The sequence below is a fragment of the Primulina huaijiensis genome, chromosome 9 (assembly GCF_012295235.1).
Source record: "Primulina huaijiensis isolate GDHJ02 chromosome 9, ASM1229523v2, whole genome shotgun sequence".
NCBI classification, from domain to species: domain Eukaryota; kingdom Viridiplantae; phylum Streptophyta; class Magnoliopsida; order Lamiales; family Gesneriaceae; genus Primulina; species Primulina huaijiensis.
In genome coordinates, this window is record NC_133314.1 from 21,790,045 (window position 1) to 21,813,791 (window position 23,747).

The following is a 23,747-nucleotide window of genomic DNA, read 5'->3' on the forward strand; positions in this document are numbered from 1 at the left end:
ATTAGAGATTTTCTGTTTTTAATTTGTAATTCTAATGTATGTTAGACACCGTACGAAGATTCAACATCCTTGCATCATCTGGCGTTTGACTCGATCCAAGTTTTACCATTTCTACCTTTTTTTTTTTTTTTTTTTTGAAAAGAACCATTTCTACCTTTATATATTATAATTAAGACCAAGATTCGGATTGTTGGCATTAAAGTTGTCGGTCTCTCATAAAATTAATCTCTTAATCATGACATAAACACGAAGAAAATTGGTTTACCGTTGGTAGTTAATTTGTTTGGTTAGGCCCGAATCCACATAAAGTTCGACCCACATATTTGCTTTTTCTTTGTCCTTAATTAAAAGCCCCCACAGTTAGTTATAAATCCTCTTATTTTTAATTATATTTCCATAGTTAATAGTAATTTGACATTTATAAAATAGAATATTGCGGCATATTTTTTTAAAAAAATAGAGATTTAATTTATTTTTCCTTACACCTCGTTTTTTAAGAAGTTAGGGAAATTTATGAATGAAATCTTCGTACTACTATAAATTGGGATCAGCTTGATCAAGTTGAAATAATTCTGGTGGTTCTAATTATTTCCATTTCACTGGTCTTCAGGCCAAATTTTACGGGTCCTACGATCACCTCCTTTGAACAATCAAACATTTATAATACATAATTATGACCCGATTTAACGAACTTCGAAGACGAGCGAGCGATGTCTAAAAATTTAAATAAATGCGTAATTACACATATGTATCATATCCTTAGATAATTGACTATAACATAGAATCGGTTAATTTTTCTTTTCACTAATCGACACAGAAATGAACACGGTTGAAGAACATATAATAACGAGGTAGAGATTCAAACAAGGAAATCCGGCGTCAATCTTGGGTTTCTTGAATTGCATGTGAAGCCCATATCCGCTCCTTTTCACTTTATTATATATTTGCCATCAACTTTTATTTAATCAACCATAGATTATTATATAATATATTGTAGATTTAATATTATTTAGACTATTAAGTCTTTATAAAGATGTGTAATGATATTTTTACGTCTTTGCATGTATATAAAATATTATGAAAATATGACAGCATTAATATTACATACAAGGTAAGTGCGATGATGCCCTCCTTTCCTATATATAACACTTCTATGCAGAGCCATCTTTTATTCCTGAATAGATTTCGCAGCTAAATCTTCAGCACGTACATATACATATATATTATATTTGTACGTAATCACATGATCGAACATGGCTTCCAAGAGAGATAACGTCGTTGTTTCTAACATGAAGCTTGAGAAAATGTTGAGCATGAAAGGAGGCAAAGGTGAAGCTAGCTACGTGAATAATTCTCAGGCTCAGGTTTGGTTTAATTCTGTGATTTTTATTTTTATGTGATTTTAAGGTTTTGTAAATTAAAGATTGTGGAATTACAGGGGCAACATGCTCGATCCATGCTACACCTTCTGAGAGAGACCCTCGATGGCGTGCGGCCGAGCTCGGCGCCGGATTCCTCCTTTGTGGTGGCGGACCTCGGTTGTTCTTGTGGGAGCAACACGATATACATGGTGGACGCCATCATAAAACATATGAGTAAACGATACGAGGAGATGGGGGATGGGATGCCGGAGTTCTCGGCGTTTTTCTCCGATCTCCCTTCCAATGACTTCAACACACTCTTCCAACTCCTCCCACCCTACGGTGGGGTGAGCATGGAGGAGTGCCTCGCCTCTGACACCTGCCGCTCCTACTTCGCTGCCGGAGTGCCGGGCTCTTTTTACCGGCGGCTCTTCCCCGCGAAATTTGTTGATGTTTTCTATTCGGCATTTTCTCTGCACTGGCTATCTCAGGTATATCATATTGTGAAAACATAGACGTGTACGATTTTTGTGGAAACATATATATATATATATATATATATTACATTAATATTTATTTTTAACTATGTAAAGATTTATTCGCTAAACAAATTATTTTTTGGATATGTTTTGTATTTTCAATAATCCTTAAATAGTATTTTTTTAAATACTTGATATATATTGTAGAACTTGTACGTAATACAATATAAATCCTTACTCATTTCTGAATCCATTCAATGGGTCTAAAGATGCACCCCGAAAGTTCCTAACTTTTTGATAAATGTCAAAATTTGGTTGGACAATTGCCATAAGGTTTAATATCAAAATAACTTTAAATTTGGATTTTTTATTTTTTATATATATATATATATATAATATTACAAATTTAAAAGTTTCTTCGGGTTTGTTGTAATATTTAAAATATAATGATTATAATGATATATATGAAACTAATTAATTATTCTAAATTAAATTGCATGCTTGCTTGATGCATGGCTTTAACTCGTATATGCTTATTACATTTTTTTTACGTCCTTTACAAGTTATACCAAGAATTAAAATAAAATAAGAATATATATCTAAAATAATTATGTGCTGAATATATATTACTTGTTTATTTAAATTTTGCTCTTCAATGCGTGTATGTTTCTGCAGGTACCTGATGTGGTTTTGGACAAGAGATCGACGGCGTACAACAAAGGCAGGATATTCATCCACGGTGCAAATGAGAGCACTGCGGTTGCATACAAGAAACAATTCCAGACTGATTTAGCAGCCTTCTTGAGCTCAAGATCCAGAGAGATGAAGAGGGGAGGGGCCATGTTCTTGGTTTGTTTGGGCCGGACTTGCCCCGATCCGACCGATCAGGGCGGCGCCGGCCTTCTCTTTGGCTCCCACTTTCAGGATGCTTGGGATGATCTTGTTCAAGAGGTGTCTATCTATCTATCTATCTGATATCTTGATTTAATTGATTATCCATAACAAAATGATCATTCGGAACAATTTTAATTTCCAACATGCATCATCATTTTGCTTTATACCTTATCATTTAAAATAATATCACACTCCCAAATTTCACCAAAATTTGAATTTCGATCACATGTTACACAAGCTAGACAGTGACATGCATCATATTTCAAAATGAAATCTCCTCCTTTTTTTAGGGTCTAATCAGTAGCGAAAAACGTGACAACTTCAATATCCCTGTGTACGCGCCAAGTCTAGAGGATTTCAAGGAGGTGGTAGAAGCCGATGGCTCTTTCAGCATTAACAAGCTCCAAGTTTTTAAAGGTGGGAGCCCACTGGTGGTGAACCACCCCGACGATGAGGCGGAGATTGGTCGTGCCCTAGCCAACAGCTGCCGTAGCGTCAGCGGTGTCCTTGTTGATGCCCACATCGGAGATAAGCTAAGCGACGAGCTCTTCTCTCGAGTTGCGAGCCGAGCCACGAGCCATGCAAATGAGCTGCTTGACCAGCTTCAGTTCTTTCATATAGTGGCATCCCTTTCTTTAGCTTAGCTAGCCGAGTAGTAATTAAAGATTTATTATGTGGGGATTTTATTTTGTTTAGCTAGTATGTATTCCTTTATCGACCCTTTTTTGTTCTGTTTAAATTTTTACTTGTTAATTAAAAAAAAAAATTATAGTCGCAACTCGCAACCCGTTACGATCGATCGATTTTATGAAGAACTTAAAGAAACATCAAATATTTATTTTTGGCATTAATTAAATTTCAGACCTTCCCACCGAATTATATAGTAAACAAATTAATATCATTTTTAAAGAAGTCGTCATTCACGATATCTCAATTCTTTTCAAAATTAAAACTCCTATTATTTCTTAATTATTCTTCGTATTAATATTTTATTAGAATATTTATTTATTTTACGACAAAATTTTGTCTGAAGTTTTAAAGTAAAAAAATGATAAAATAGTATAAATGTCATTTTTATTGTGAGTGTGTTGTGTTGCTCAATTATTAACTTAGTTTTGAATCTTGATTATTGTTTTATCTTTGTACGATTTGATCTATATTTTATATTTGAAAAACATTATATTGTTATTGTTTTCGAATCAATTCGAATATATGTTATAATATTTTTCATTAAAAATACCTCAAACCAACTGCAACCGCCTGGACCAATCAAAACCGTAAAATTAATTCTATATGTAAAACCGCGAATATTTTTTTAAAATACTAATCGACCGTATATGACAATTTGGTTTGATTTTTTTATAAAAAAAAACCCGCAAAACTTCACCGTGATAACCACTACCTATGTATATAGTAATAGATATTATTTGTTTTTGTCGAGAAGTGAAATTGTTATAATTGGATATCGAAATCAAGATTTCGTCAGAGACTTGGGATTTTGATATCAAATGAACTCCAAATCATCGACAAACATAGAATTTTGAATGTCAAAATATCGAATGTATTTTAAATCATTTATAAAAAAAATTATCAAATTGAAATGAATGGTTTTCTTTAAAATTTCTCTCAAATGCATTAAATACTTGGCTTAGATAATCAATTACAAAGCAAACTCTGTTGCAGCATATAATCCACGTGTCGTATTCTTATCATTTCCCGCTTTTTCCGCCAACAACTTGATCTGGAAAACCAAACTCATTTCTCCATTTCGAGTTCTGAAACACAAATTGCATCTGCATTACTCGTTTTTAATCTCAGTTTTAGGAGGTTCTTTCTATCAGATTCACTGTGCAACAAATTGCAAGCATTCATCTGCGAGAGGTATATTTTTCCTCGTAAATTTTGTTTCCTCAACGTGATTTTTGTTGGTTGGTGGAACTCATCTCACAAATCGATGTGTGACGTGATCATAAATTAACAAAATTCTTCACATTTTTCTCGTTGATTGCTCATTTGTCGTTCCTGTCTCCTTAATAATCCTGTAATCGCTGCTTTTATGGGGATTATTGGAATATATGTGTTCAAAACATTGCAGTTTCAACAAATGTATGTGGATCAGATTATGGAGGATACCAAAAGCTTCAATTCTTGATGAAATTAGTTTGACGTCACAGAATAACGTTTAACTCACTGGCAGGAGAATTTAGGTTGTCGAATAAAATTCCAGTCAAGGTTGAGGTTCTATTACATGACTCGTTATTTTATAAAACTAACAGTAGTATGCACAATGTTACTGCAGCTAAAATTTATTTTTAATTTGTGCTTTATCATTATGATCTGACTGCAGCTACAATTTATTTTTAGTACTGTAATAGTCTTAATCTTGGGTTCCAATTCTTGATGTTCTGTTTTCTACATTTTCATATTGTCACATTCTTTTAGATGTATTTCTGCAGGGGCCTTTCATATGTTCTCGGGAACGTATTTAAAGGTGGAGTAAATTACAAAAGATGCAGAAGGAAAATGGTCAGACCTTACCATCAACACCGACCAGTAGAGTTCGTCAACGTAGACGTTCACACTCACAAGAGGTGAGTAGCAAGTACACAATGTCCATTCTTGAATTGTGTTGAAATGATTCTGAATGAAGGGAAATACTTCTGCACACTATATTCTTAACTCATTGATTATTACATTTTCTTGCATATATCATTTGTAGTCATCGCATGCAAGTTTATTGGAATGATGTGATCTTAACGACAGATTTCTTTATTAGGATCACTAACATATTTTCATGAGATAGTAACCATGCACGTGATGCAAGTAAATTTGCAGAGATGAACGAATGCCTTCCAACTTAAAGTGCATGGTTTTACACATAAGAAAATTTAATTCTCTTATGGCAGACTTTTTCCGAAGGCATAAGCAAATTAAATGGCAGCCACTTGCTTGATGATCAAACCAAATACAGAGCCATGTGGATTCGAACCTATTCATCTTTATGGATGCTTGGGGGAGTCATACTTATTCTGTATTTGGGCCATCTTTATATTTGTGCAATGGTTGTCGTCGTCCAAATATTCATGGTATCAGAACTTTTCCATTTACGTAGAAGAGTTCATGAAGATAAGAGGCTTCCAGGATTTTGGCTCGTCAATTGGTAAGAAAGGCCCAACACAACTCAGTACACACAGCATTTTTCACGGATAAATTTTCTGTTTTTCTCAGATTTAAATGTTCTATACTGTGCAGGTATTTTTTCTTCACGGCAATGCTTTATGTTTATGGACGAATTCTCAGTCAACAACTTGTTAATACTGTAACTCCAGATAAATTCTTCCACAGACTTGTGAATGGCCTAATCAAGTATCAGATGGTCATTTGTTATTTTCTTTACATTGCAGGTCTGCAAAATCTGGAGCTTTTCAATAAGATCAATACAAATTTTTTCAGTTGCATTCACAAGCTTCATGTTGCACTATGGAGCATTCATTTTTAAGAATCAGAATCAATTGTTTATGTTGTTATGTTTCCTTACGCAAATTATATTATGTTGAGAGTTGGACACTAACCCAAATGAGTTACAGGAATGATGTGGTTCATTCTTACTCTGAAAAAGAAGATGTACAAGTATCAGTTTGGTCAGTATGCATGGACGCACATGATTCTTATAGTGGTCTTTACGCAGTCCTCGTTCACGGTCGCAAATATTTTCGAAGGAATATTCTGGTAAGTAGATATCAACTCGGTTTTTGTGCTACAATTTACAAGGGTATGCCGTTGAACTTCAAACATTAGATGTTCCCTGATCCTTTTGACATCAGAATTGCATGCCATATTATCCTCTTATTTTTATATAATATTTTGCTATTTTTATGAAACCCTACAGGTTTATTCTTCCGGCCTCCCTCATAGCAATCAATGATGTAGCTGCATATTTTTTTGGCTTCTTCTTTGGTAGAACACCATTAATCAAACTATCCCCGAAGAAGACATGGGAGGGATTTATTGGAGCATCTATCGCTACTATAATTTCTGCATTTCTGGTAAATATTTAAATCCAATTTGACTTGTTCGGTCGAACTTTCTGGTTAAATATTGTATAAATTTTTGATAGCATGCCTACTGTTGTTAAATATGTCTAAACGGTGTATATATTTTTAGAAATTAAACATATGTTCCTTACAGCTTGCAAATATTTTGGGAAGTTTTCCGTGGATGACATGTCCAAGAAAGGTAACTTTTGTTATGGGAAAGATTATGACAAACCAAAACATAACATGGAATTATGTTTCTTAATTATAATTGCAGGATCTATCAACTGGTTGGCTTGATTGTGATCCTGGGCAGCTTTTCAAGTCAGAGTATTATTCGTTTCCTCTTTGGATACCTCAATGGGTGAGATAACATAACTTTTGAAGCCACATTGTAACGTTCCGACAGCTTTAACTTAGCAATACAGATATGATATGTGAAATGCGGTGAAAACAAAATTTGGCATGCATGTGAAGTTGTGAAGACTCATGTTTCGAAATCATGGTAAGCATTCTTAAAATGGATTTTGTGTTTTGTTTATGATGAATCTCAGTTCCCTTGGAAGGGAATATCGGTCATGCCAGTGCAGTGGCATGCTTTATGCTTAGGCTTGTTTGCATCAATTATAGCACCCTTCGGAGGATTTTTTGCTAGCGGTTTGAAGAGAGCGTTCAAGATCAAGGTGGGTATAATTTCAATATCTGAACTAGGATTGTATCAGTAACGATCATTCGTCCTGACAACAAAATCCCAATTTTTTCAGGATTTTGGAGCCAGTATTCCAGGGCATGGTGGTTTTACTGATCGAATGGATTGCCAGGTACGCTGATCGAACTTCCCGAGTATTTGATATGGTATCCGTGTGGCTGCTTCTGCCAAAACATAATACCTATTTGTTTGTCCTGTGATAAATGCTAACGAGCATTCTGCATGTTACGCAGATGGTCATGGCTATATTTGCTTACATTTATTTTCAATCCTTCATCGTCACTCAGATCAATTCAGTAGATATGATATTGGATCAGGTCAGTAATTATCATTCGAACTAATTAATGGGGGTAAATAAATTTCTCTAAATTAATTCTACAACACAAAATCATATCACATTCTTGAAATCACTCTATTTGCAGATTACAAGAAACCTCAGCTTCGAGGAGCAGGGAAGACTGTATCATATGCTTGGTCAACTATTCAAAGAACAGCTATCTGGGAATTCTTGAAATTGTAGAAGCTACGTTTCCTTTAACTTGATCTCCCGCATGCGATTCTTTTTTTATTCAAAAATTCTAATTTCTTTTACAGACGAATATGATAAAATCTTACATACAGTTGAAACTCAACATTGTAAGCAGCATCTTCTAACTGTGTAGAAAAGTACAGTTTTGAATTGTGAAACCATAGTCCTTTATGCTAAATACAAATATTGTTATTAGTTTATCTTTTGTTGTGTGGCGTTGAACTCTTCATGGATTCCAGCAGATAAACATGGTCGTGTTCACAAATTAGGTAATCATTTCTCTGGAACAGATTCAGCAAACACAGATCCTGCATGGCAAAATGTTGTTACTTGGTTATGTACCGAATATCGGCTCGATCTCTTAGCCATTCTAGCACTTCGGCTCCCTCAAGTTCCTCTTGTACCTAAGCAAGATAACATAAGATCACGCTAAAGAAAATGTTGATTCATGTCATAAAGATTCAACTTTTATCACCTGTGCTTTAACACGCTCCTCATCATATTCTTGGTTTTGCTGTTTGAATTCGGCAGTCGAGCAGTCGAATTCTCAATTTCCTTCACCAGGTCGTTGGTTAATATCTGCATCAAATTCAAAAGCATATAGCTTAAACACTGACTACTAGTATTCAAAGAACTAATGTGTTGCTTCAGAAAAAGCTTAAGCTGATTAACCATAAACAATGTAGGAAAAAGCAATTAGGAGGAACAGAGAACCTTAGACTGCACGTGAGTAAATTGGGTTTTCAAAAGAATGTTATGATTTAAGAAGGCTATAAAAATCCACCTGCAGATTTTCACGCTTGAATAGGTCGCCAACAGCTAGATTCTGCTTTATAATACTCGTTATATTTTCTCTATTGTTTTCGAGGAAGTTCTTCACTGCCTTTGGACTCGATAAAGATGCCAACTGCTGTTCATCAAGTTTTCTATTTGCCTAATCAAGAAACCCATCATGAGTATCGATTCTCTGAAGAGAGAAAAATCCCACTTCAGGAAGGGCAATCATTTACCTGAATTTGTAAGAGTTGAGCTCCATATAGTTGTCTTCCTTGTTCTTCAAACAAAGATGGAGGAATTTCTAATTCAACCATCTAAAAAATTTAAGAGACACAATGCATCGATATTTAGTCGAAATAAACAAAAGAAAAGGTTTCTTGAAAGCCAAAAAGAAGAGGGATTGAATGCCAATCCAAGATACACAAGGAAATAAATACATCAAAACGACTCCGAAATAGAAATTTTTCAGACGTTAATCGCAATACATTGCGTAGTTGGTCCAGAATAACATTATCAATTGCTTGTTCCTTAGCTGTTTGCTCCAATTCAAGAAATTTTTGCAACACAATTCTCTTCACCTTCAGAAAAATCTCCAGTAAGATCGTTGAGATGGAGATTAATGAATCAAGTAAAAATCCACTTTTTATCATACTAATTTTAGGCATAACAACTTGCCTCCTCAATGGTTGTGCATCCATTCAGAATTTTATCAGCAAGAGTGTCGTTAAGCTCAGGTAAATCTCTGTAGAACAGTTCCTTGCATTCTACCTTAAACAGAATGAGGCATCAAGGTCATACTAATTTCTCGAGAACAGTTTATTTACCATAACTATAAAGTCTATAGTAGCTATAAACCATCTGTGTCATCACAAACAGGAATGTCTCAACTAGATATAGAATTACAGATGTCTAAAACTACAAATCGGGTATGTTGAGTACAGGCAAGAGTAATAGTACATGTTAACTTACCAATGCATAAAAAATTATTGAAAAAGTAACTCAAATCAAGAATTAGATGCCAAGATGCTCCCAAATTCAATACGAAGAAACAGAATCTCTAAATTGGTATATTGAAATGGAGTATTGGACTATGTGCGAAGATACTCAGGCTCATAACAGTCATTACCAAAATAAAAATAATTACAACAATTAGCTTTTCTTTTGTGAAAAGTAACAAAATTCATTACAAAATAGATAAAACATAAAATGGCTCAGAATGCTTTCATACACATGTCAGCGCCTTATACAAATCTTGCTTCAGAGCACAATAAACAATCTTAAAATGGTCTCTATTAGAATAAAAAGGAACAAACCGTGAATTGAGCACAAACTCCATGAAGATCTCCCTGCTTCCAAGAATCAGGAAATACATATGGAAATTACTTTGTTTCACCACGTTTCATCCCAGTAGATGAGTTTAAAAAATTTCGAAGAACTCTATCTCCATCTTCTGTATCAAACTGAAACTCTGAAAAAGAGAAGCATATATTCTCAAGTAAACAATTGGCATACTAATAAACTCAAAAGTTTTCTACTTTTCCGTTTATGCATGATCCACAAGGTTAAAATTATATTTCACGACCATGAATCATAATTTTTAGGAGGCAATCAAGTTTGATGTTATTAACGTAAAGTTCCAAGCCTATAAACAAATCTGTTTTATTTCCGGTTCATATCCTTCCACTGATTCTGCTACATACAAACTGTAATACTCTTAAGGTATCACAAAAACTGTAACCAACAACTAATAATTGATTAACACATGATTTTAGTAAGAACACGGAGATCAGGATGACAGATGTAACGACCAAACAAAGTCACACAAGTATTTGAAGCAAACCTTTACTCTCTGCAGATGGTATAGTTTTAGGAGTTGACTCATCTTGCTCAATTGTAGTGGCTGATATATCCAGAATGCAACTTGAATATCAGCGGGAAGCTTATCAGCAACGGAATTATCGACAGCAGCCGGAGCTGCAGACGCTACAAAGTGGGAAACTACTTTTTCACAGGGTAAGAACTTGGGATGAACGAATCGGTGGGGCAATGTAGTGAATGAGGACTGGAAAACTCCCTTGAAGGGGTTAATATAATGAACAATGGGAAGTGGACGAGTAGAAGGAAAAAAGACGGCTGCAGCGGGTTTTGATGGAAAGAATGGAGTGTTGCAGTAGCAGAGCTGCCGAACTCCATTGTTGGAGTGGCCAATTTTCTTGGAGCCGCACAGATGGATTGTAAATGGTTTTGCAGACGGGGGAAGATTATATATTCTATATGAACTTAAACGACGTCGCTATAATCTGTTGCCTTTTGGTTCAAAAAATTCATAATTTTAAATGGCTAATCGACGATTAGCAACTATAAGTACACGGGTAAAGACAAATTAACCGTACGAGACGGTGGAACCTCAAAAGCGACAACCTTAAAGTAAGGTGTCCTGAAAGATGTCTCCTTTTCTGCCACCACACCGTCTGCTTCTGCTTTAAACCTGTTCCCATTACTTCAACCAGTACACAACTCAAAGGACCCACCTCATTAATTGGAACTCCAAAACCGGAGGAGCAGGCGCAGAAACGAGAGAAGAAATGGAAGGTTTTGGTTCGAGACAGAGCCGGGCGTCTTCAAGGTACGGTTCCAGCTCTGCGACGCCGGTGTTCAGCGGTCCTGTAAGAAAGTGGAAGAAGCAGTGGGTCAGCTCTCGTCCCACGAACACCAGTGGGAATAACCGTAACGACGGGCCTCCGCTCCTCCTCTGCCGCTGGACCCCACTGTCCACCGCAGCTGATGAAACCCGGAAACGCCGCTTCCGATACACTCCGGTATGTGGGTTTTTCCATGCGCACTTTCGTTTTTCATTTTGAGTTTGGTTAAGAATTGGGTAAATGTCTTTATCCTTCGGGCTGCAGATCGTTCCAATCCAAAAGGGGGACACAGAAAGCGTTGAAAAGTTGATGAATGAGGATAAATTAAACGAAAGGAATCAAACGAGAGGCTTCAGGAATGGTAGTGATGCTAGCAATGGAGATATCTCCACCGAGGAAACTCAGGTTAGTGTCTTTTATACTCTAGTTTTTGTCTTTGTTTCGTTTCCTGTGGGTGAGTTTTTCTGCATTGATGAAGTTCAGTAGTCGGCATTCTTCACTTCAATGGCCCAAAAATTCAGAGCATTTCTAAGCCAGGGATTCCTACATTTCATGTTCTGTAAATCAATTCATTTGCAGGAACTAAGCGAAGATCAGTCTGATTCAAATGCGGGAGATGGCTTGTTCTCCAAAGAGAAAAAGAAGAATGATCATTAGGTAAGTGGGGGAGGATGAATATGCGTAGAACAAATCCTCCTCGTCGAAATTCTGTTATGTGCAGGGGTTATTCCTCTTGAATGCCTGTTTGGCTATTTGCTTAGAATTAGAAGCTGTATACCGCTCACTAAATATTCACCAAAGTTTACACAGCTTTTGCTGTGTTTCAATAAACGTTTCGAATATTAGATGCATAAGGAGCATCCGATCTCGACAGTTTGAAATGGTTCGGGCCCATCAGACCGCTTATCTTAGATATCTCCCCACTGCAACGCGATACATCAAATAGAAAATCTCAACTCTGCCTCTGCGTGGTCAAAATTTCATCTAACATGAGTTATAATTCACAAGTAATGGTAACTATTATCTGAAGGTAAAAAAATATGTTGATTGTCTTGATAGCAAGCACAAATTGTCCGCTGGTAATTCTCAGGGCTGGGATCCTACTTCAGCTTCCTCGTTAATTGCCACAGTTACACCAACTTCGGCTGGCCTTATAACTCTGTCATGCAGCATATAACCTGCCTGCAATGAGAACAAAGCAGGACTTTCAATGAACAATGCAGAGACACATCTAAAGCTTAGAAACCAAAGTTTGAAAGAAATCCGGGCTCCATCTGTGTTATGCGAAAACAAATATGTGAAATACAAAGCAATGCATCTGGTAATAAATAATTAAATACCTTCAGAACAACTGCAACATGGTTCACTGGTTTTGAAAAACTGGGTACTTGAAACACTGCGTTGTGTCTGTTGGGATCGAACTCCTCATCTGTAGGATTGTATTTCTCTAGTCCAAACTTCTTAAACACCTAGAAACAAAGAAAAAAAGCAATTGTAAAAGTTTAGCTACATATCGAGCTATCGATGTCGATTGAGGGAACACCATGGTCGAAGGACTCAGTCAAATGGCACCAGCCTTGCAACGATATGCTCAGGGACAAACTAAAGTCGTGACATAACAACAGTTGACGTGAGACAATTTTAGAAGTATTTACAAGACAGATTCCTTCATCGGTTCCAATTCCAACCAACACACACACGTAAAGAACACAAACTTTATCCAGACAATCCGTAGTACCTCGGATAACTGTTTCTCGGTCATTTCAACACCTTCAAGGAGTATTTTGAGTTGTTGAACAGCACCAGATGTATCCGATGATGCATCAATTTTTGAAAAGCTCTCTTTTGCAGCAAAAGAAGCCCTTCCCATATTGTCTGCCACATCCAAAAGGCTTTTCGCAAAATTCTGCAGTATAATTGAAGCACCCAATCGATTATGATTGACATAAGCGGGGAGCAGCTTACGTTTCCTCCTGACAGTATGTCAAAAATTTGATCACAAATCAACAAACCTGAATGGCGAATTTCTTCGCATTTTCAGACTCACGCCTTGTACGGTCCTTCACATTCTCCATGTCTGCAAAAGTCATCAGAACCTTATCCTTCATTTTATCCAGCTCTTCCTGCTTCGAAAACAAAAGGTGTTCCTTCTCTGTCAAAAGTTTCACCAGATCGTCTCTTGAAAGATCAGGCTCCAAATCAGAATCAGAATCAGAATCAGAGAAAGCAATTCTTTTAGTATGCTTCCTCCTCCTCTTGGAAGTCTCGGAAATTTCAGAGACAGATTCTACCGGAACACCTGATTCAGCTTTTCCATCAGAGACTGGTGCTTCTGAATGATCAGAACCATCATTTGCAGAGGTGATGGCCTCAGTATCTGTCTTATTTTCTAGTCCAATTCCAGATTGAGCAGTCTCCTCGGTCACTTGGGGAGATGAAGAAGATGAAAACCGTAACCATTGATAGGACTTCATGGCTGAAAAATGTAGCATTGACTGGTGGCGCAATTCCACCTAAAATAGAAGAAGAAAGTCAATCCTATACACGATCAATTCTGGAAATTTCAGTTATTAATCATGGTAAATAACAGCAAACAACGCAAAACACGGCAGGAAAACAGAAACCGATACTACAAAGCACATCAATGCATACTACCACAGAAGGTGCAATAAAACAAAAACAAAAAAAAACAAAGAAAAAATGCATGTTTGCTCCATAATAAATAATTTGACACACCCTTTGTCAGTGAACCTACCATGCGTTTAATCCACATATGTAAGCTTTATAAAAGCAGACAATATGTGTGCTGATTTAGAAGCAACGAGATAAAAAAATGCTCGAAACTAAGCGTTGCAAATTAAAGCAATGCCAATTAACTTCACTCCTTTTAAGCAAAGATATTCTGAACATAAAATGTCAAAAATAACGTGAACCAACTATAGAAATGAATTCACCCAATATATTTTCCTTTTTTAGAAGAAACGCCATACAATTATGCCTCACCTTAGGAAGCTAAAGCTCAGCTTCCCCACAATATCTCTAGCAATACGAATAAATACTCCAACCACCACAGGCAAATACCCCAAAGAAACTTGATGAATTTATCAAAACTAGCTCCATTACGATGAATTACCTCGCTTCAAAATGCATAGAAAATAAGCAACATAGAAATCCAGGTAACAAGAAAGCGCATAACTAAAACCAATGGCTAAAAGATGGAACAACCACTCAATCCTAAATTACCAGGATCACACATTTTACAGAAAGCTTGAGAAATAAGCATATAATAATTGACTGATATATGCTTCAGGTAAAAAAAATCCTCAAATGACCTCCCTCGGAATCAGATTACAACTTCTTGAATATAATATAAGGTTCGAGTTTGGGTGAGCAAGAATAAAAAAATCAAAACATCGTAACACAACACTTGAAAGATACCAGCTTTCCAACGCCACCAGCAAAAGGCCAAAACCCTAGCAAAACCCAAAAGTCCCTTATCAAGAACAAATGAAAAAAAGAACAAATAAAAAGAGTACCTGACCATGGAAGCAGATTAACCGATCAGAGAAGGTGGAGACGTACTTCCGGTCACCGCTACAGAAGAGGAGCGGCGAGTTACGGTACCAAGCCAACGTGATCCTCGAAAATCGAGTAGTTATCCTGGTCGCCGACATAGATGTGGTGGTGGTGACGTCAATATCGCAACAAAAGAAGAATCAAATGCAAGGGATAACAGGTGGAAATAATGGAGATTGCTGGTAGCCGGTGCAGAACTAACCGGACGCCGTGCCTCAATTGTTCCACTTAAATGACATAATTATCCTTAAAAATACAGCAAACACATTTGAGGACCTTCTTTAAAGTAAGTCGAGGCAGGGGCATATTGGTCTCTGAAAGTACTGAATGTTAAAGTTTCTACGGGATTAGAATTTAGAAACATCTAGAAATCGTTGATACGATGATATCAAAATCTTAAGTTTGGAACGAAAATTATAAAAGATCAAATAAGTTGTTTGACGAGTTATAATTATTTTAAAAAAAATTTGATCACCCTAATTTTTTTTTAAATATTTACTAATGTTATTACATCTCAAATATAGTCTCCAAAAATTTTGATTATTCAAATTTAAATTACGTCCAGAAATATTTATTTGCAATATTTCATCTATACTATCTATATTATTATTATTATCTATACTATCTATACTATATTATTAAGTGTGAGTGGGTTAGAAAAACTACTTTTGGAAGACACCAAAATTTCTTCATTTTTTACTCTCATCTTCAACACCACATATAAATTATTATAATTCCAACCACGTCAATCATACGTCTGAAATCTTCCCAAAAAATAGAAGCCCTAATCGTATCAATACATTTGAAAACTTCTCAGTTTAGAAAAAACCTTACTGTTAGTATTTTTAACGCAAAAACATTTCTTTTTTCTATCATAATATTATTATATTTTTTATAGAAATTAAGTTTAATAGAGAAATAGATTTTTTGTCATACACAACAATGTGTACGAACATACTAATTAATATTCATATCAAATTACAAATGTCAAATATTCATTTTATAAACTGATTAAACAATATTTCAAATATCTAATATTATGTTACACGCAACGCGTGTGCCTCAGCCGCTAGTTATATTATTAAGTGTGAGACCCTTATATTAACTATTTTAGAGGACGCCAAAATATTTAATTTCATAATTATCCTTCTTATATTACAAAAAACCTCATCAAATCATTACATATTTTACATTAAAAAAATCTAAACAAAACTTCTCTTTTAAATCGAACAACTCTTCTAAATTGAAAATAAATTTGTGTTAATTGTTTATTATTATTTGATCAAATTAAAAATAATAATAACACATTCAATGTGTGTGAATCTTTTACCAGTAGTAATTATAGTATCAAATATACCTTGAAAATTTATTTTTGAAATAAAAAAAATTTACAGTGTATAAACGACTAAAAGAGTTTATAAATTATTTGAAATAAATTGAGTCACGAATCCCCTCATATTTAACTTTGTTATCAAATAAAATTTTTTGACCAGATTTTCTTAATTATATATTTTAAACTTAACTCTAAAATCATATTCTTTTTAACAAAATAAAGTTTTCACAAATTTATTATTTAAGTTTTGAGCTAAAGTTTCAATATATCACTAAAATATTCGTTTGATGACATGACAATAATTATCTATAGTATCAGTATTTCGGCTGTGGTCATAAGCTATGTCTCCAAGTCATTTTAGACCGTGAGCCAAAAAACAGAATGGAGACGCCATTGTTGTTCTCCAAAGATAGTGTTGTCACCTACACAAAAGTGGACAGTTAGCTATGGAGAATTCATAATTCCCACAAGTTATGCTTTGGTAGCATCAATATTTCCGGTGGGAATCTTGTTTGAACAGTTTAAAAAAAGCAGAAATTTTTTTCATCATTGACAATAAATATTCTATCCTCGTAAATGCAACCCACAACTAACCATTATCATTTAATAAAAATTGGTTTCATGGCCAAAAATGGCCAAAACTAGTTCCCAGCAAGAAGCCAGCAATATGGAAATGGTTTCGCTTTTTTAAGTTCTTCTGTTTCTACAGCAAATCCCTGAACTTGATGCTAAAGTTTCATCCATTATCGTGTTTGGGAGTATACGGTAGATTCTGGAAACAATAATTACATTCCCACAGTTCTGAAAAGCAACTAACTTCTCAGGATTTCGATGGAGGTAAAGCCACTGGTCGGTTTTCCAATGGCAGGGTCCCGACAGATTTCATAGCAGAGGCTTTTGGGATAAAGAGAACCGTTCCAACTTACTTGGATCAGGCGTACAACATCAAGGATTACGTTACGGGTGCCTGCTTTGCTTCAGCTGGAGTTAGATGCTTCTCTTCTCCATGTAAGTACCCTGTGCATATAAAAACACTCCATCTGTTTACAAGGAAGAACTTATCATAACTTTGAACGTAAAACGATGCTTGCGTACATATCACACACACACACACACAGAGAGAGAGACTTATAAACTGGTACTTTAATTTAACCTGAATAACAACTCAAATTGCAGTCAGTAATTCCTATATGGAAGGAAATAGATTACTACAAATAGTACCGACGTTGGCTGCGAGACTATCTGGGTAAAGTTTAGGCAGACGAGGTAATAAGTAAAGCTCTGTACATTATCAGTATAGGAACAAATGACTTCTTAGAGAATTATTATTGGCTTCCTCATAGACCATCAAAGTACTCTGTTGAAGAGTACAAGAAAATTTTGGCAGGCATAGCTTCAGTTTTCATCACTCAGATTTACCAGCTTGGAGCACGGAAGATATCCATAACTGGGCTCTCCAATGGGTTGTTTGCTTCTGTAAAGAACAACAAATCTAGCATCCGGAGGAGGTTGTATAGAAAAATACAATAATGTATCCCTTGATTTCAATAAGAAGTCGCAAGTATTGGTTGAAACACTGAACAAGGAGCTTTCTGATATGATTCGAAACCCTCATTCTGTTGGTAAGGTGAAGCAAAATATTTCAGCTCAATCAGATAGCGTTAGAGATGCATGTTTATGTCATGATAATTCATGGTATAATATGTAGATAAGAAAAGGCTACAGAAAAGCTAAACTCAGTACACAGTGGAGCAGTATTTCTTGGTTTAGCATGTGGTATCATGCCTTTTTTACGAGTGGTTCACTTACAATTACCAAAAATATATTCGATCTACCCATAAAAATTGTTTCCCTATCAAATAGGCATGAATGGAAGTTCTGACTTGCTGAAGTTTTCGTGCAGGTTTTGAAAATACAGCAGTTGCATGTTGTGGAACTGGAATGGTTGAAATGAGTTATTTGTGTAATGAACACAATCCCTACACATGTTCAGATGCAAACAAATATGTGTTTTGGGATTCATTCCACCCCACTGAGAAAACAAACGCCATAATAACAGAGTATGCTGTCCGAATATCTTCAACAAACAAGTGTTTCATCAGCAAGTCTCCTCTTACAGTACAATACATTTACGGTCACAACAAGGCATTTAATTCATTACAGATGTATGCAATAGGACTACATTCTTCGATGTATGCTCGCTCACATGTATAAATATCCCACTTTACCCTGCTTCAGATTTAGCATGGGCTAGTTAACCCAATCCCAAGGAATTAATTGTTATCAGTGGGGGAGGGGGTATTGCAAATAGATGGAGATGAGAAAGTGGTGGGTCTTTCCTTGTTTTCTATGATTCATGAGTTTTGATCCCGCTTGAAAATAAGATTTCGATTAGTTGCATACAAGGGCATGCTAATACCAATATTGGTAATACTACAAAATCTCAATTACTTCTGGTTAATTTTTCAGAGGTTAGTTGAAACAACAAAAAAACAATACAGAGAATTATTCAATAAACAATTGCTACCCATCCATTTCTCAATAGGCTGACATCAATTTAAGCCTGTATAATCCTTGTACAATATCACTCTCTAGAAAATTAAAACAGCCACCAGGAGAAAACATAAAAAAGAAAATACAAGTTCTTTTCGATGGCAATGACCAGAAGATGAATTACTATGACGATTGCCTCAGCACTCCGTGCAGGAACTTGTCCGATAACTTGCATCATCGGAATGAACAGTTATCTCGACAAGGAGTCCATTCTTGAGTGCATTTGAAGGTAAACAATGCACACTTAACAATTTTAAGGCACTTTCAAGGATCACTTGGGCTGCTTCGGGAAATGCAACCTGATCAACACAGGAAGTTCAGTAAGTTCGACCTTAGACTTTCCCAGCAGAATGTTCTTCAGCTTCTGATCGCAATTCACAATGTTCTTATCGCTTGGATCCTGGAAAAGGGAAAAGAAACACGATATTGATTAGATGCCGATGGGAGAGCCAAAACAACTCAAACAGAAGTCTTGCAGAGCACTGGACACAGCGACCAAAAGGTTGTTGCTGTCCCATTGCTTCCCTACCGAGGCCATACAGCCAAATTTGTCACCTCTAATCACTACAGACTAAGATAGAAACATGCTAATTTACTGCTGTTTAAAGGAAAAGCACATGAAGCTAAAGTGTCAGCAGTCAGCAGACTAATAGTGACAAATAGCTACTATGTAATATTTCGACACTTCGTATCAACATATGCAGATTCCCTTAAAAATAGTTACTCCCCCACCCAACCAGATAAAGGTCACATAATGTCTAAGCCGCCCACTCCATAAGTCCTTGGATCCGCCAGCGCAGGAAGACTTCTAGAGTCCAGAATAAGAGTTACAGCCAAATATAAGGATGAGGAAGGACCATTTTACGTAAATAAAGGCCAAGAACTGAAGAAATCAAAGTTCATAAAACCAAAAGTAGCAACAAAAAGAGCACTCGCCTGAAGATTGTTCAGCTTGATATACGACCACACATACCTAAAGCAGTTCAATTGGGAACTCTGAGACTGACCCATGAATTCTCTCAATGTGGAAGGCAGATTTACAAGGTCAATCAAATTCGCAACCTTCTTAGGGTGGTCTGTAATAGCCTTCTTCATCCCCTGCGGCAGCATTTTCAATCCGAAGAAGATGACGCCGAAGAGGATTTGGGCGGAGCAAAGTGATTAGAAACGAAAGCCCGATTTTCTGAGTCTGAAGACATTTGAACCAGGCCTCCTCGTTGTTGGACTGGACTACAGGGCCCAATTGAAACCAAACCACCGTCACTGAAAGCTCTCTTCTTAAGGCCCATAGTAGCCCCCTAATCCTTCGCACAACACTACAACAGTTCTTATTCCGTATTATTTTGTGTGGAGAGAATTATTTTTAAATTTTAATTTTCGTCTTTGCTTCAGCTCGGTTCCACAATTTTAATGAGCTGAAACTCTTAGCACTTTTTTTTTCAACTTGATCTGTTCATAAACAAGTTTATAACATTTACAAATGATTATCACAAATACGACAACGTTTGTGTGTAAAAGATAAGTGAGAATACAAAATACAAAATATTGATCCTTAATCGATCTAATGAGAAACTGATATGTACAAAAACAGCTTATACACGAATTTTTTAGAGATATCTTGACAAATATAATACCGGCTAATTCAAATTCTTTGGACACTAGCTGAAAAGAATAATCAACAAATATTCTTTCTTTTATCCTTGCTAACAATTTTATTTTAAACTCGAAAATATACTGTTTGTCTTCGGAGAATGTGACAGACCGGTAACAATTTATCTCTTTTTGATGATGTCAAAACTGAGATGTCTATTATAATAAAAGATAAGAACATATATTAATGTGCATCAATAAAACATGCAAATTCTGTAAGGGTTCTATTTCCTGAATAAGTTTATTTCATTTAAATGATCGATAAAAAATTGAAAAATAAATTAAATGATTTTTTTAATTGTCAAATAATTTTTTGATTGATTTTCAAATTACTCAAACATGTTGTTTATTATTATTATTATTATTATTATTAAAAAATAATAAAATTATATATATTGATACTCTATTAATTATTATAAAATAATNCTGTCAATCCGAGCAAAAACCAAATTTCGCGCGATAAAAATATTAGGTCATCTCCAACCCATAAATCTATTTTGGTGCAATTTCTACACCAAAATAATGCAGTTTCTGCACCAAATATAACATTCATCTCCAACTCAATTATTTCAAATCTTACACTAAAAAGTATATTCCTAGAATATTCTTTTTGTTTACTATTTATTTATAAATTTAACAATATAATTATAATTAATGTTAATATTAGTATTATAATTATAATTTTATTTTTATTAATAGTTAATTTTATTTATTTGATTCTTATATATATTAACTTTAATATTTGATTCTTGTATTTGTATTTTAATTGGGTATTGTAATTTTAATTTCAAAATTTTGCTGTTGGTTTTTCTGATATTTTATCAATTATATATTTACGAGAGTTAAAAATGTCAAAAATAAAATAAAAAACTAGAAATATTTTTATAAATTTTCTAATATAATTATAATTAAATTTTTTGTGTTTTAATTTTTATTATGAATTATATTTATATCAACACGATTTAATCTTACTCACCTCTTATATAATATTATTATTAAAAATATTTAATACATATTTATATTAATTAAAAAACATTAAAAAAATTTAAAAAAATAATAAAAAAAGGCCCAAACCCGGCGCTGAGTTTCTCCTCTGCAGACCGTTGGACAATTTAATCCTGCGCTAGGGTTAGAGAAGCCCTTAGCGCAGCAAATTTGCAAACGCTTACCACAATTTCCTTAACCTCTGATATTCCCTCCAATTTTCACCATTCAAACATTTACATTCTTCTGTTACTGTTTGAAACACGAATTTTAAATGGAACCATCAATTCTTCATCGACTTTTTTTTTTAATAAAAAAAAAAGCTTTGAAAAGAAAGATCAATAATAACCACACATTCATAATATTAATACAAATAAATTGGCAGTCTTTCTCAATACAAATGGACCTCGAGTGAAGCTATATGCATTCCAACATCTAAAATTTACTACAAGAAGAAAAAAAGTTGTGTAAGAGATTCGAAATTTCATGACATCTAATTTACAGACAAAAAAAAATCAAATCTTTATCTAAATTTATAAGGCTCAGTAAACTACAATTTAGTTTTGTAATGGCACGTCTGGCTAGCAACAGCCTGAGTAAAGACATCGATCACCAGATCGCAAGTAGCGTAGGCTACGACATGAATATTGAATATCAATCGGGCTTTTCCAGGAAGCCTGATGTAAGTCTGGAAAGGCAACTTACCGGAGATGGCATCGTTATAGAAATCAGGGTCGCTGGCGACGCGATCGGCAAATAACGTGAGTGTGATATTCATATTGCTTGAATGTCGAGCGCCGATTTTCCCGGAGGGAACGAGCGCCTGTCCAACGTCATGACCTCTGAATCGGAGAAATGCGGTGCTGGTGTCGTGCTGGAAGCCAACCCGGTTCGGGTTTTTAACGGTGACGGTGATGTTAAGTGTGACGTTGACGTGCACTCTGAGGTTGGTTATGTCAATGGAGAAATCCAGGCCCGCGAGTGCCACGGAATCGACGTTGATGATGGGGTCCTTGGGCTTGAATACAGTGAGGCCAAGAATTAGGAACAGCAGAAGCAAGCCGATCACTGTCGCGGCGGTTGCTGATAAACATATACATCTTCTTCTTGATTTCCTCGGGCGGTATCTTCCGGAGTCTGCTGCTTCCATTGCGTGAATGGGGAGGCGAGCAGAATGAATTGATCAGATGGCTTTGATGATGCATGCGAAGTTTGAAATGTCAATCGGGAGATGGATGGCGTGTAATTGTGCCGAAATGCGACCCGTAATTTGGCTTTAATGTGAGGAGATGGATTGCTTCGCCCGATTCTTCCAGTCTACGATGGTGACCGCTGGATGGCTTGCTTAATTCGATGCTTCGTCTTCTTCAAAACATCCAGTTTTATGGGTCATTTATCACATGATATGGAAACACTTCCAAAATGTCATTTAAAAACTTCAAACTAATTAATTAAATAGTAGGTCTATTGTGAGATCATCTCACGAATTTTTATTTGTGAGACGGTCATCTATTGATATTCACAATAAAAAGTAATACTCTCCAAATAAGAAATCTGTCTCACAAAATACGACCCCTGAGACCGTCTCACACAAGTTTTTGTCATTAATTTAATAATTCATTCTACCTCGTCCCAAACGAAATACATCACGAGCCAATTTTTGAGTTCGAAAAATCTCATCGATGAGTTCATTTTACGTGTTCTTTGCGATTTTTGTCCTCTTATATTATTATATTTCATTTTTAGTTTATTATTTTTATTTTTTTAAAAAAATTATCTATTTTTCAATTATGATGGATCATCTATGTGGGACTGACATGACACTAGACATGTTACAAGATTATGTTAGACATAGGAGTGAATTGAATGTAATTTCACTTTTTACATATATGTTCTGGTGATGATTGGATTATAAAAATAAATATATATATATATATTTTAAAACTATAATAATTATATCTTAATACTTATATATTAAGTATGAGTCTAATAGAGATAAATTAGTGTCATGGTGAATTTTTAAATCCCGAAATAATCTGTTTTTAAAATGTAAAATTTACTTTATGTAATTTTTTTTTTTAAAAAAAAAAACCAATCCACAAAATACACCTATTTTTTCCATTTTAGTATTTTATAAATTTGAGTCTAAATTTTAAAATTTTAATTTTTTTTATTTTTTAACCAACTTGTAAATTTTTTTGTAAATTAAAAACCTTATTAAATATC

The 23,747-nt window shown here is 35.1% G+C and overlaps 6 protein-coding genes and 2 pseudogenes across 6 annotated transcripts; 4 read left to right on the top strand and 4 right to left on the bottom strand.

Moving 5' to 3' along the window:
* The first annotated feature begins 1,172 nt into the window (after positions 1-1,172).
* On the top strand, positions 1,173-3,523 carry LOC140984988 (indole-3-acetate O-methyltransferase 1-like). Its single transcript, XM_073452703.1, has 4 exons — positions 1,173-1,364; positions 1,439-1,852; positions 2,516-2,791; positions 3,025-3,523. Exons 1-4 carry the CDS (start codon positions 1,254-1,256, stop codon positions 3,376-3,378), a joined length of 1,155 nt encoding a protein of 384 aa, XP_073308804.1. The 5' UTR covers positions 1,173-1,253; the 3' UTR covers positions 3,379-3,523.
* Positions 3,524-4,480: 957 nt separating this feature from the next.
* On the top strand, positions 4,481-8,129 carry LOC140984421 (phosphatidate cytidylyltransferase 3-like). Its single transcript, XM_073451823.1, has 12 exons — positions 4,481-4,615; positions 5,191-5,325; positions 5,641-5,894; positions 5,987-6,138; positions 6,322-6,463; positions 6,624-6,780; positions 6,923-6,970; positions 7,046-7,132; positions 7,323-7,451; positions 7,533-7,589; positions 7,711-7,794; positions 7,900-8,129. The coding sequence occupies exons 2-12, from the start codon at positions 5,245-5,247 to the stop codon at positions 7,987-7,989; spliced, it is 1,281 nt and encodes a 426-aa protein (XP_073307924.1). The 5' UTR covers positions 4,481-4,615; positions 5,191-5,244; the 3' UTR covers positions 7,990-8,129.
* A 203-nt stretch (positions 8,130-8,332) lies between these two features.
* LOC140983971 (trigger factor-like protein TIG, Chloroplastic) lies at positions 8,333-10,976 on the bottom strand (annotated as a pseudogene).
* Positions 10,304-12,279, top strand: LOC140984423 (uncharacterized). The gene is made up of 3 exons (XM_073451825.1): positions 10,304-11,602; positions 11,690-11,830; positions 12,005-12,279. The coding sequence occupies exons 1-3, from the start codon at positions 11,369-11,371 to the stop codon at positions 12,080-12,082; spliced, it is 453 nt and encodes a 150-aa protein (XP_073307926.1). The 5' UTR covers positions 10,304-11,368; the 3' UTR covers positions 12,083-12,279.
* Positions 12,280-12,368: 89 nt separating this feature from the next.
* Positions 12,369-15,282, bottom strand: LOC140984422 (grpE protein homolog 2, mitochondrial-like). Its single transcript, XM_073451824.1, has 5 exons — positions 14,962-15,282; positions 13,438-13,938; positions 13,164-13,331; positions 12,766-12,894; positions 12,369-12,607 (listed from the first exon to the last, which is right to left on the bottom strand). The coding sequence occupies exons 1-5, from the start codon at positions 15,097-15,099 to the stop codon at positions 12,512-12,514; spliced, it is 1,032 nt and encodes a 343-aa protein (XP_073307925.1). The 5' UTR covers positions 15,100-15,282; the 3' UTR covers positions 12,369-12,511.
* A 1,462-nt stretch (positions 15,283-16,744) lies between these two features.
* Positions 16,745-19,070, top strand: LOC140984964 (GDSL esterase/lipase At4g26790-like; annotated as a pseudogene).
* Positions 18,831-20,064, bottom strand: LOC140984963 (upstream activation factor subunit UAF30-like). Its single transcript, XM_073452674.1, has 2 exons — positions 19,824-20,064; positions 18,831-19,287 (listed from the first exon to the last, which is right to left on the bottom strand). The coding sequence occupies exons 1-2, from the start codon at positions 19,995-19,997 to the stop codon at positions 19,159-19,161; spliced, it is 303 nt and encodes a 100-aa protein (XP_073308775.1). The 5' UTR covers positions 19,998-20,064; the 3' UTR covers positions 18,831-19,158.
* Positions 20,065-22,071: 2,007 nt separating this feature from the next.
* On the bottom strand, positions 22,072-22,671 carry LOC140983973 (uncharacterized). The gene has a single exon (XM_073451119.1). It carries the CDS (start codon positions 22,669-22,671, stop codon positions 22,072-22,074), a length of 600 nt encoding a protein of 199 aa, XP_073307220.1.
* Between the last annotated feature and the right edge of the window lie 1,076 nt (positions 22,672-23,747).

Bases quoted from the DNA above. Each gene is read 5' to 3' on its own strand.
- LOC140984988 (XM_073452703.1), top strand. From the start codon at position 1,254: ATGGCTTCCAAGAGAGATAACGTCGTTGTTTCTAACATGAAGCTTGAG. The intron at 1,853-2,515 runs GTATATCATATT...ATGTTTCTGCAG, and splicing joins CTCTGCACTGGCTATCTCAG to GTACCTGATGTGGTTTTGGA. The intron at 2,792-3,024 runs GTGTCTATCTAT...TCCTTTTTTTAG, and splicing joins GGGATGATCTTGTTCAAGAG to GGTCTAATCAGTAGCGAAAA.
- LOC140984421 (XM_073451823.1), top strand. From the start codon at position 5,245: ATGCAGAAGGAAAATGGTCAGACCTTACCATCAACACCGACCAGTAGA. The intron at 6,464-6,623 runs GTAAGTAGATAT...GAAACCCTACAG, and splicing joins ATTTTCGAAGGAATATTCTG to GTTTATTCTTCCGGCCTCCC. The intron at 7,590-7,710 runs GTACGCTGATCG...CATGTTACGCAG, and splicing joins CTGATCGAATGGATTGCCAG to ATGGTCATGGCTATATTTGC.
- LOC140984423 (XM_073451825.1), top strand. From the start codon at position 11,369: ATGGAAGGTTTTGGTTCGAGACAGAGCCGGGCGTCTTCAAGGTACGGT. The intron at 11,603-11,689 runs GTATGTGGGTTT...TTCGGGCTGCAG, and splicing joins GCCGCTTCCGATACACTCCG to ATCGTTCCAATCCAAAAGGG. The intron at 11,831-12,004 runs GTTAGTGTCTTT...ATTCATTTGCAG, and splicing joins TCTCCACCGAGGAAACTCAG to GAACTAAGCGAAGATCAGTC.
- LOC140984422 (XM_073451824.1), bottom strand. From the start codon at position 15,099: ATGTCGGCGACCAGGATAACTACTCGATTTTCGAGGATCACGTTGGCT. The intron at 13,939-14,961 runs GTACTCTTTTTA...CTTCTATTTTAG, and splicing joins TAATCTGCTTCCATGGTCAG to GTGGAATTGCGCCACCAGTC. The intron at 13,332-13,437 runs GTTTGTTGATTT...ATTATACTGCAG, and splicing joins CGAAGAAATTCGCCATTCAG to AATTTTGCGAAAAGCCTTTT.
- LOC140984963 (XM_073452674.1), bottom strand. From the start codon at position 19,997: ATGCTGCCGCAGGGGATGAAGAAGGCTATTACAGACCACCCTAAGAAG. The intron at 19,288-19,823 runs GCGAGTGCTCTT...TCCCTTTTCCAG, and splicing joins TCAAGCTGAACAATCTTCAG to GATCCAAGCGATAAGAACAT.
- LOC140983973 (XM_073451119.1), bottom strand. From the start codon at position 22,671: ATGGAAGCAGCAGACTCCGGAAGATACCGCCCGAGGAAATCAAGAAGA.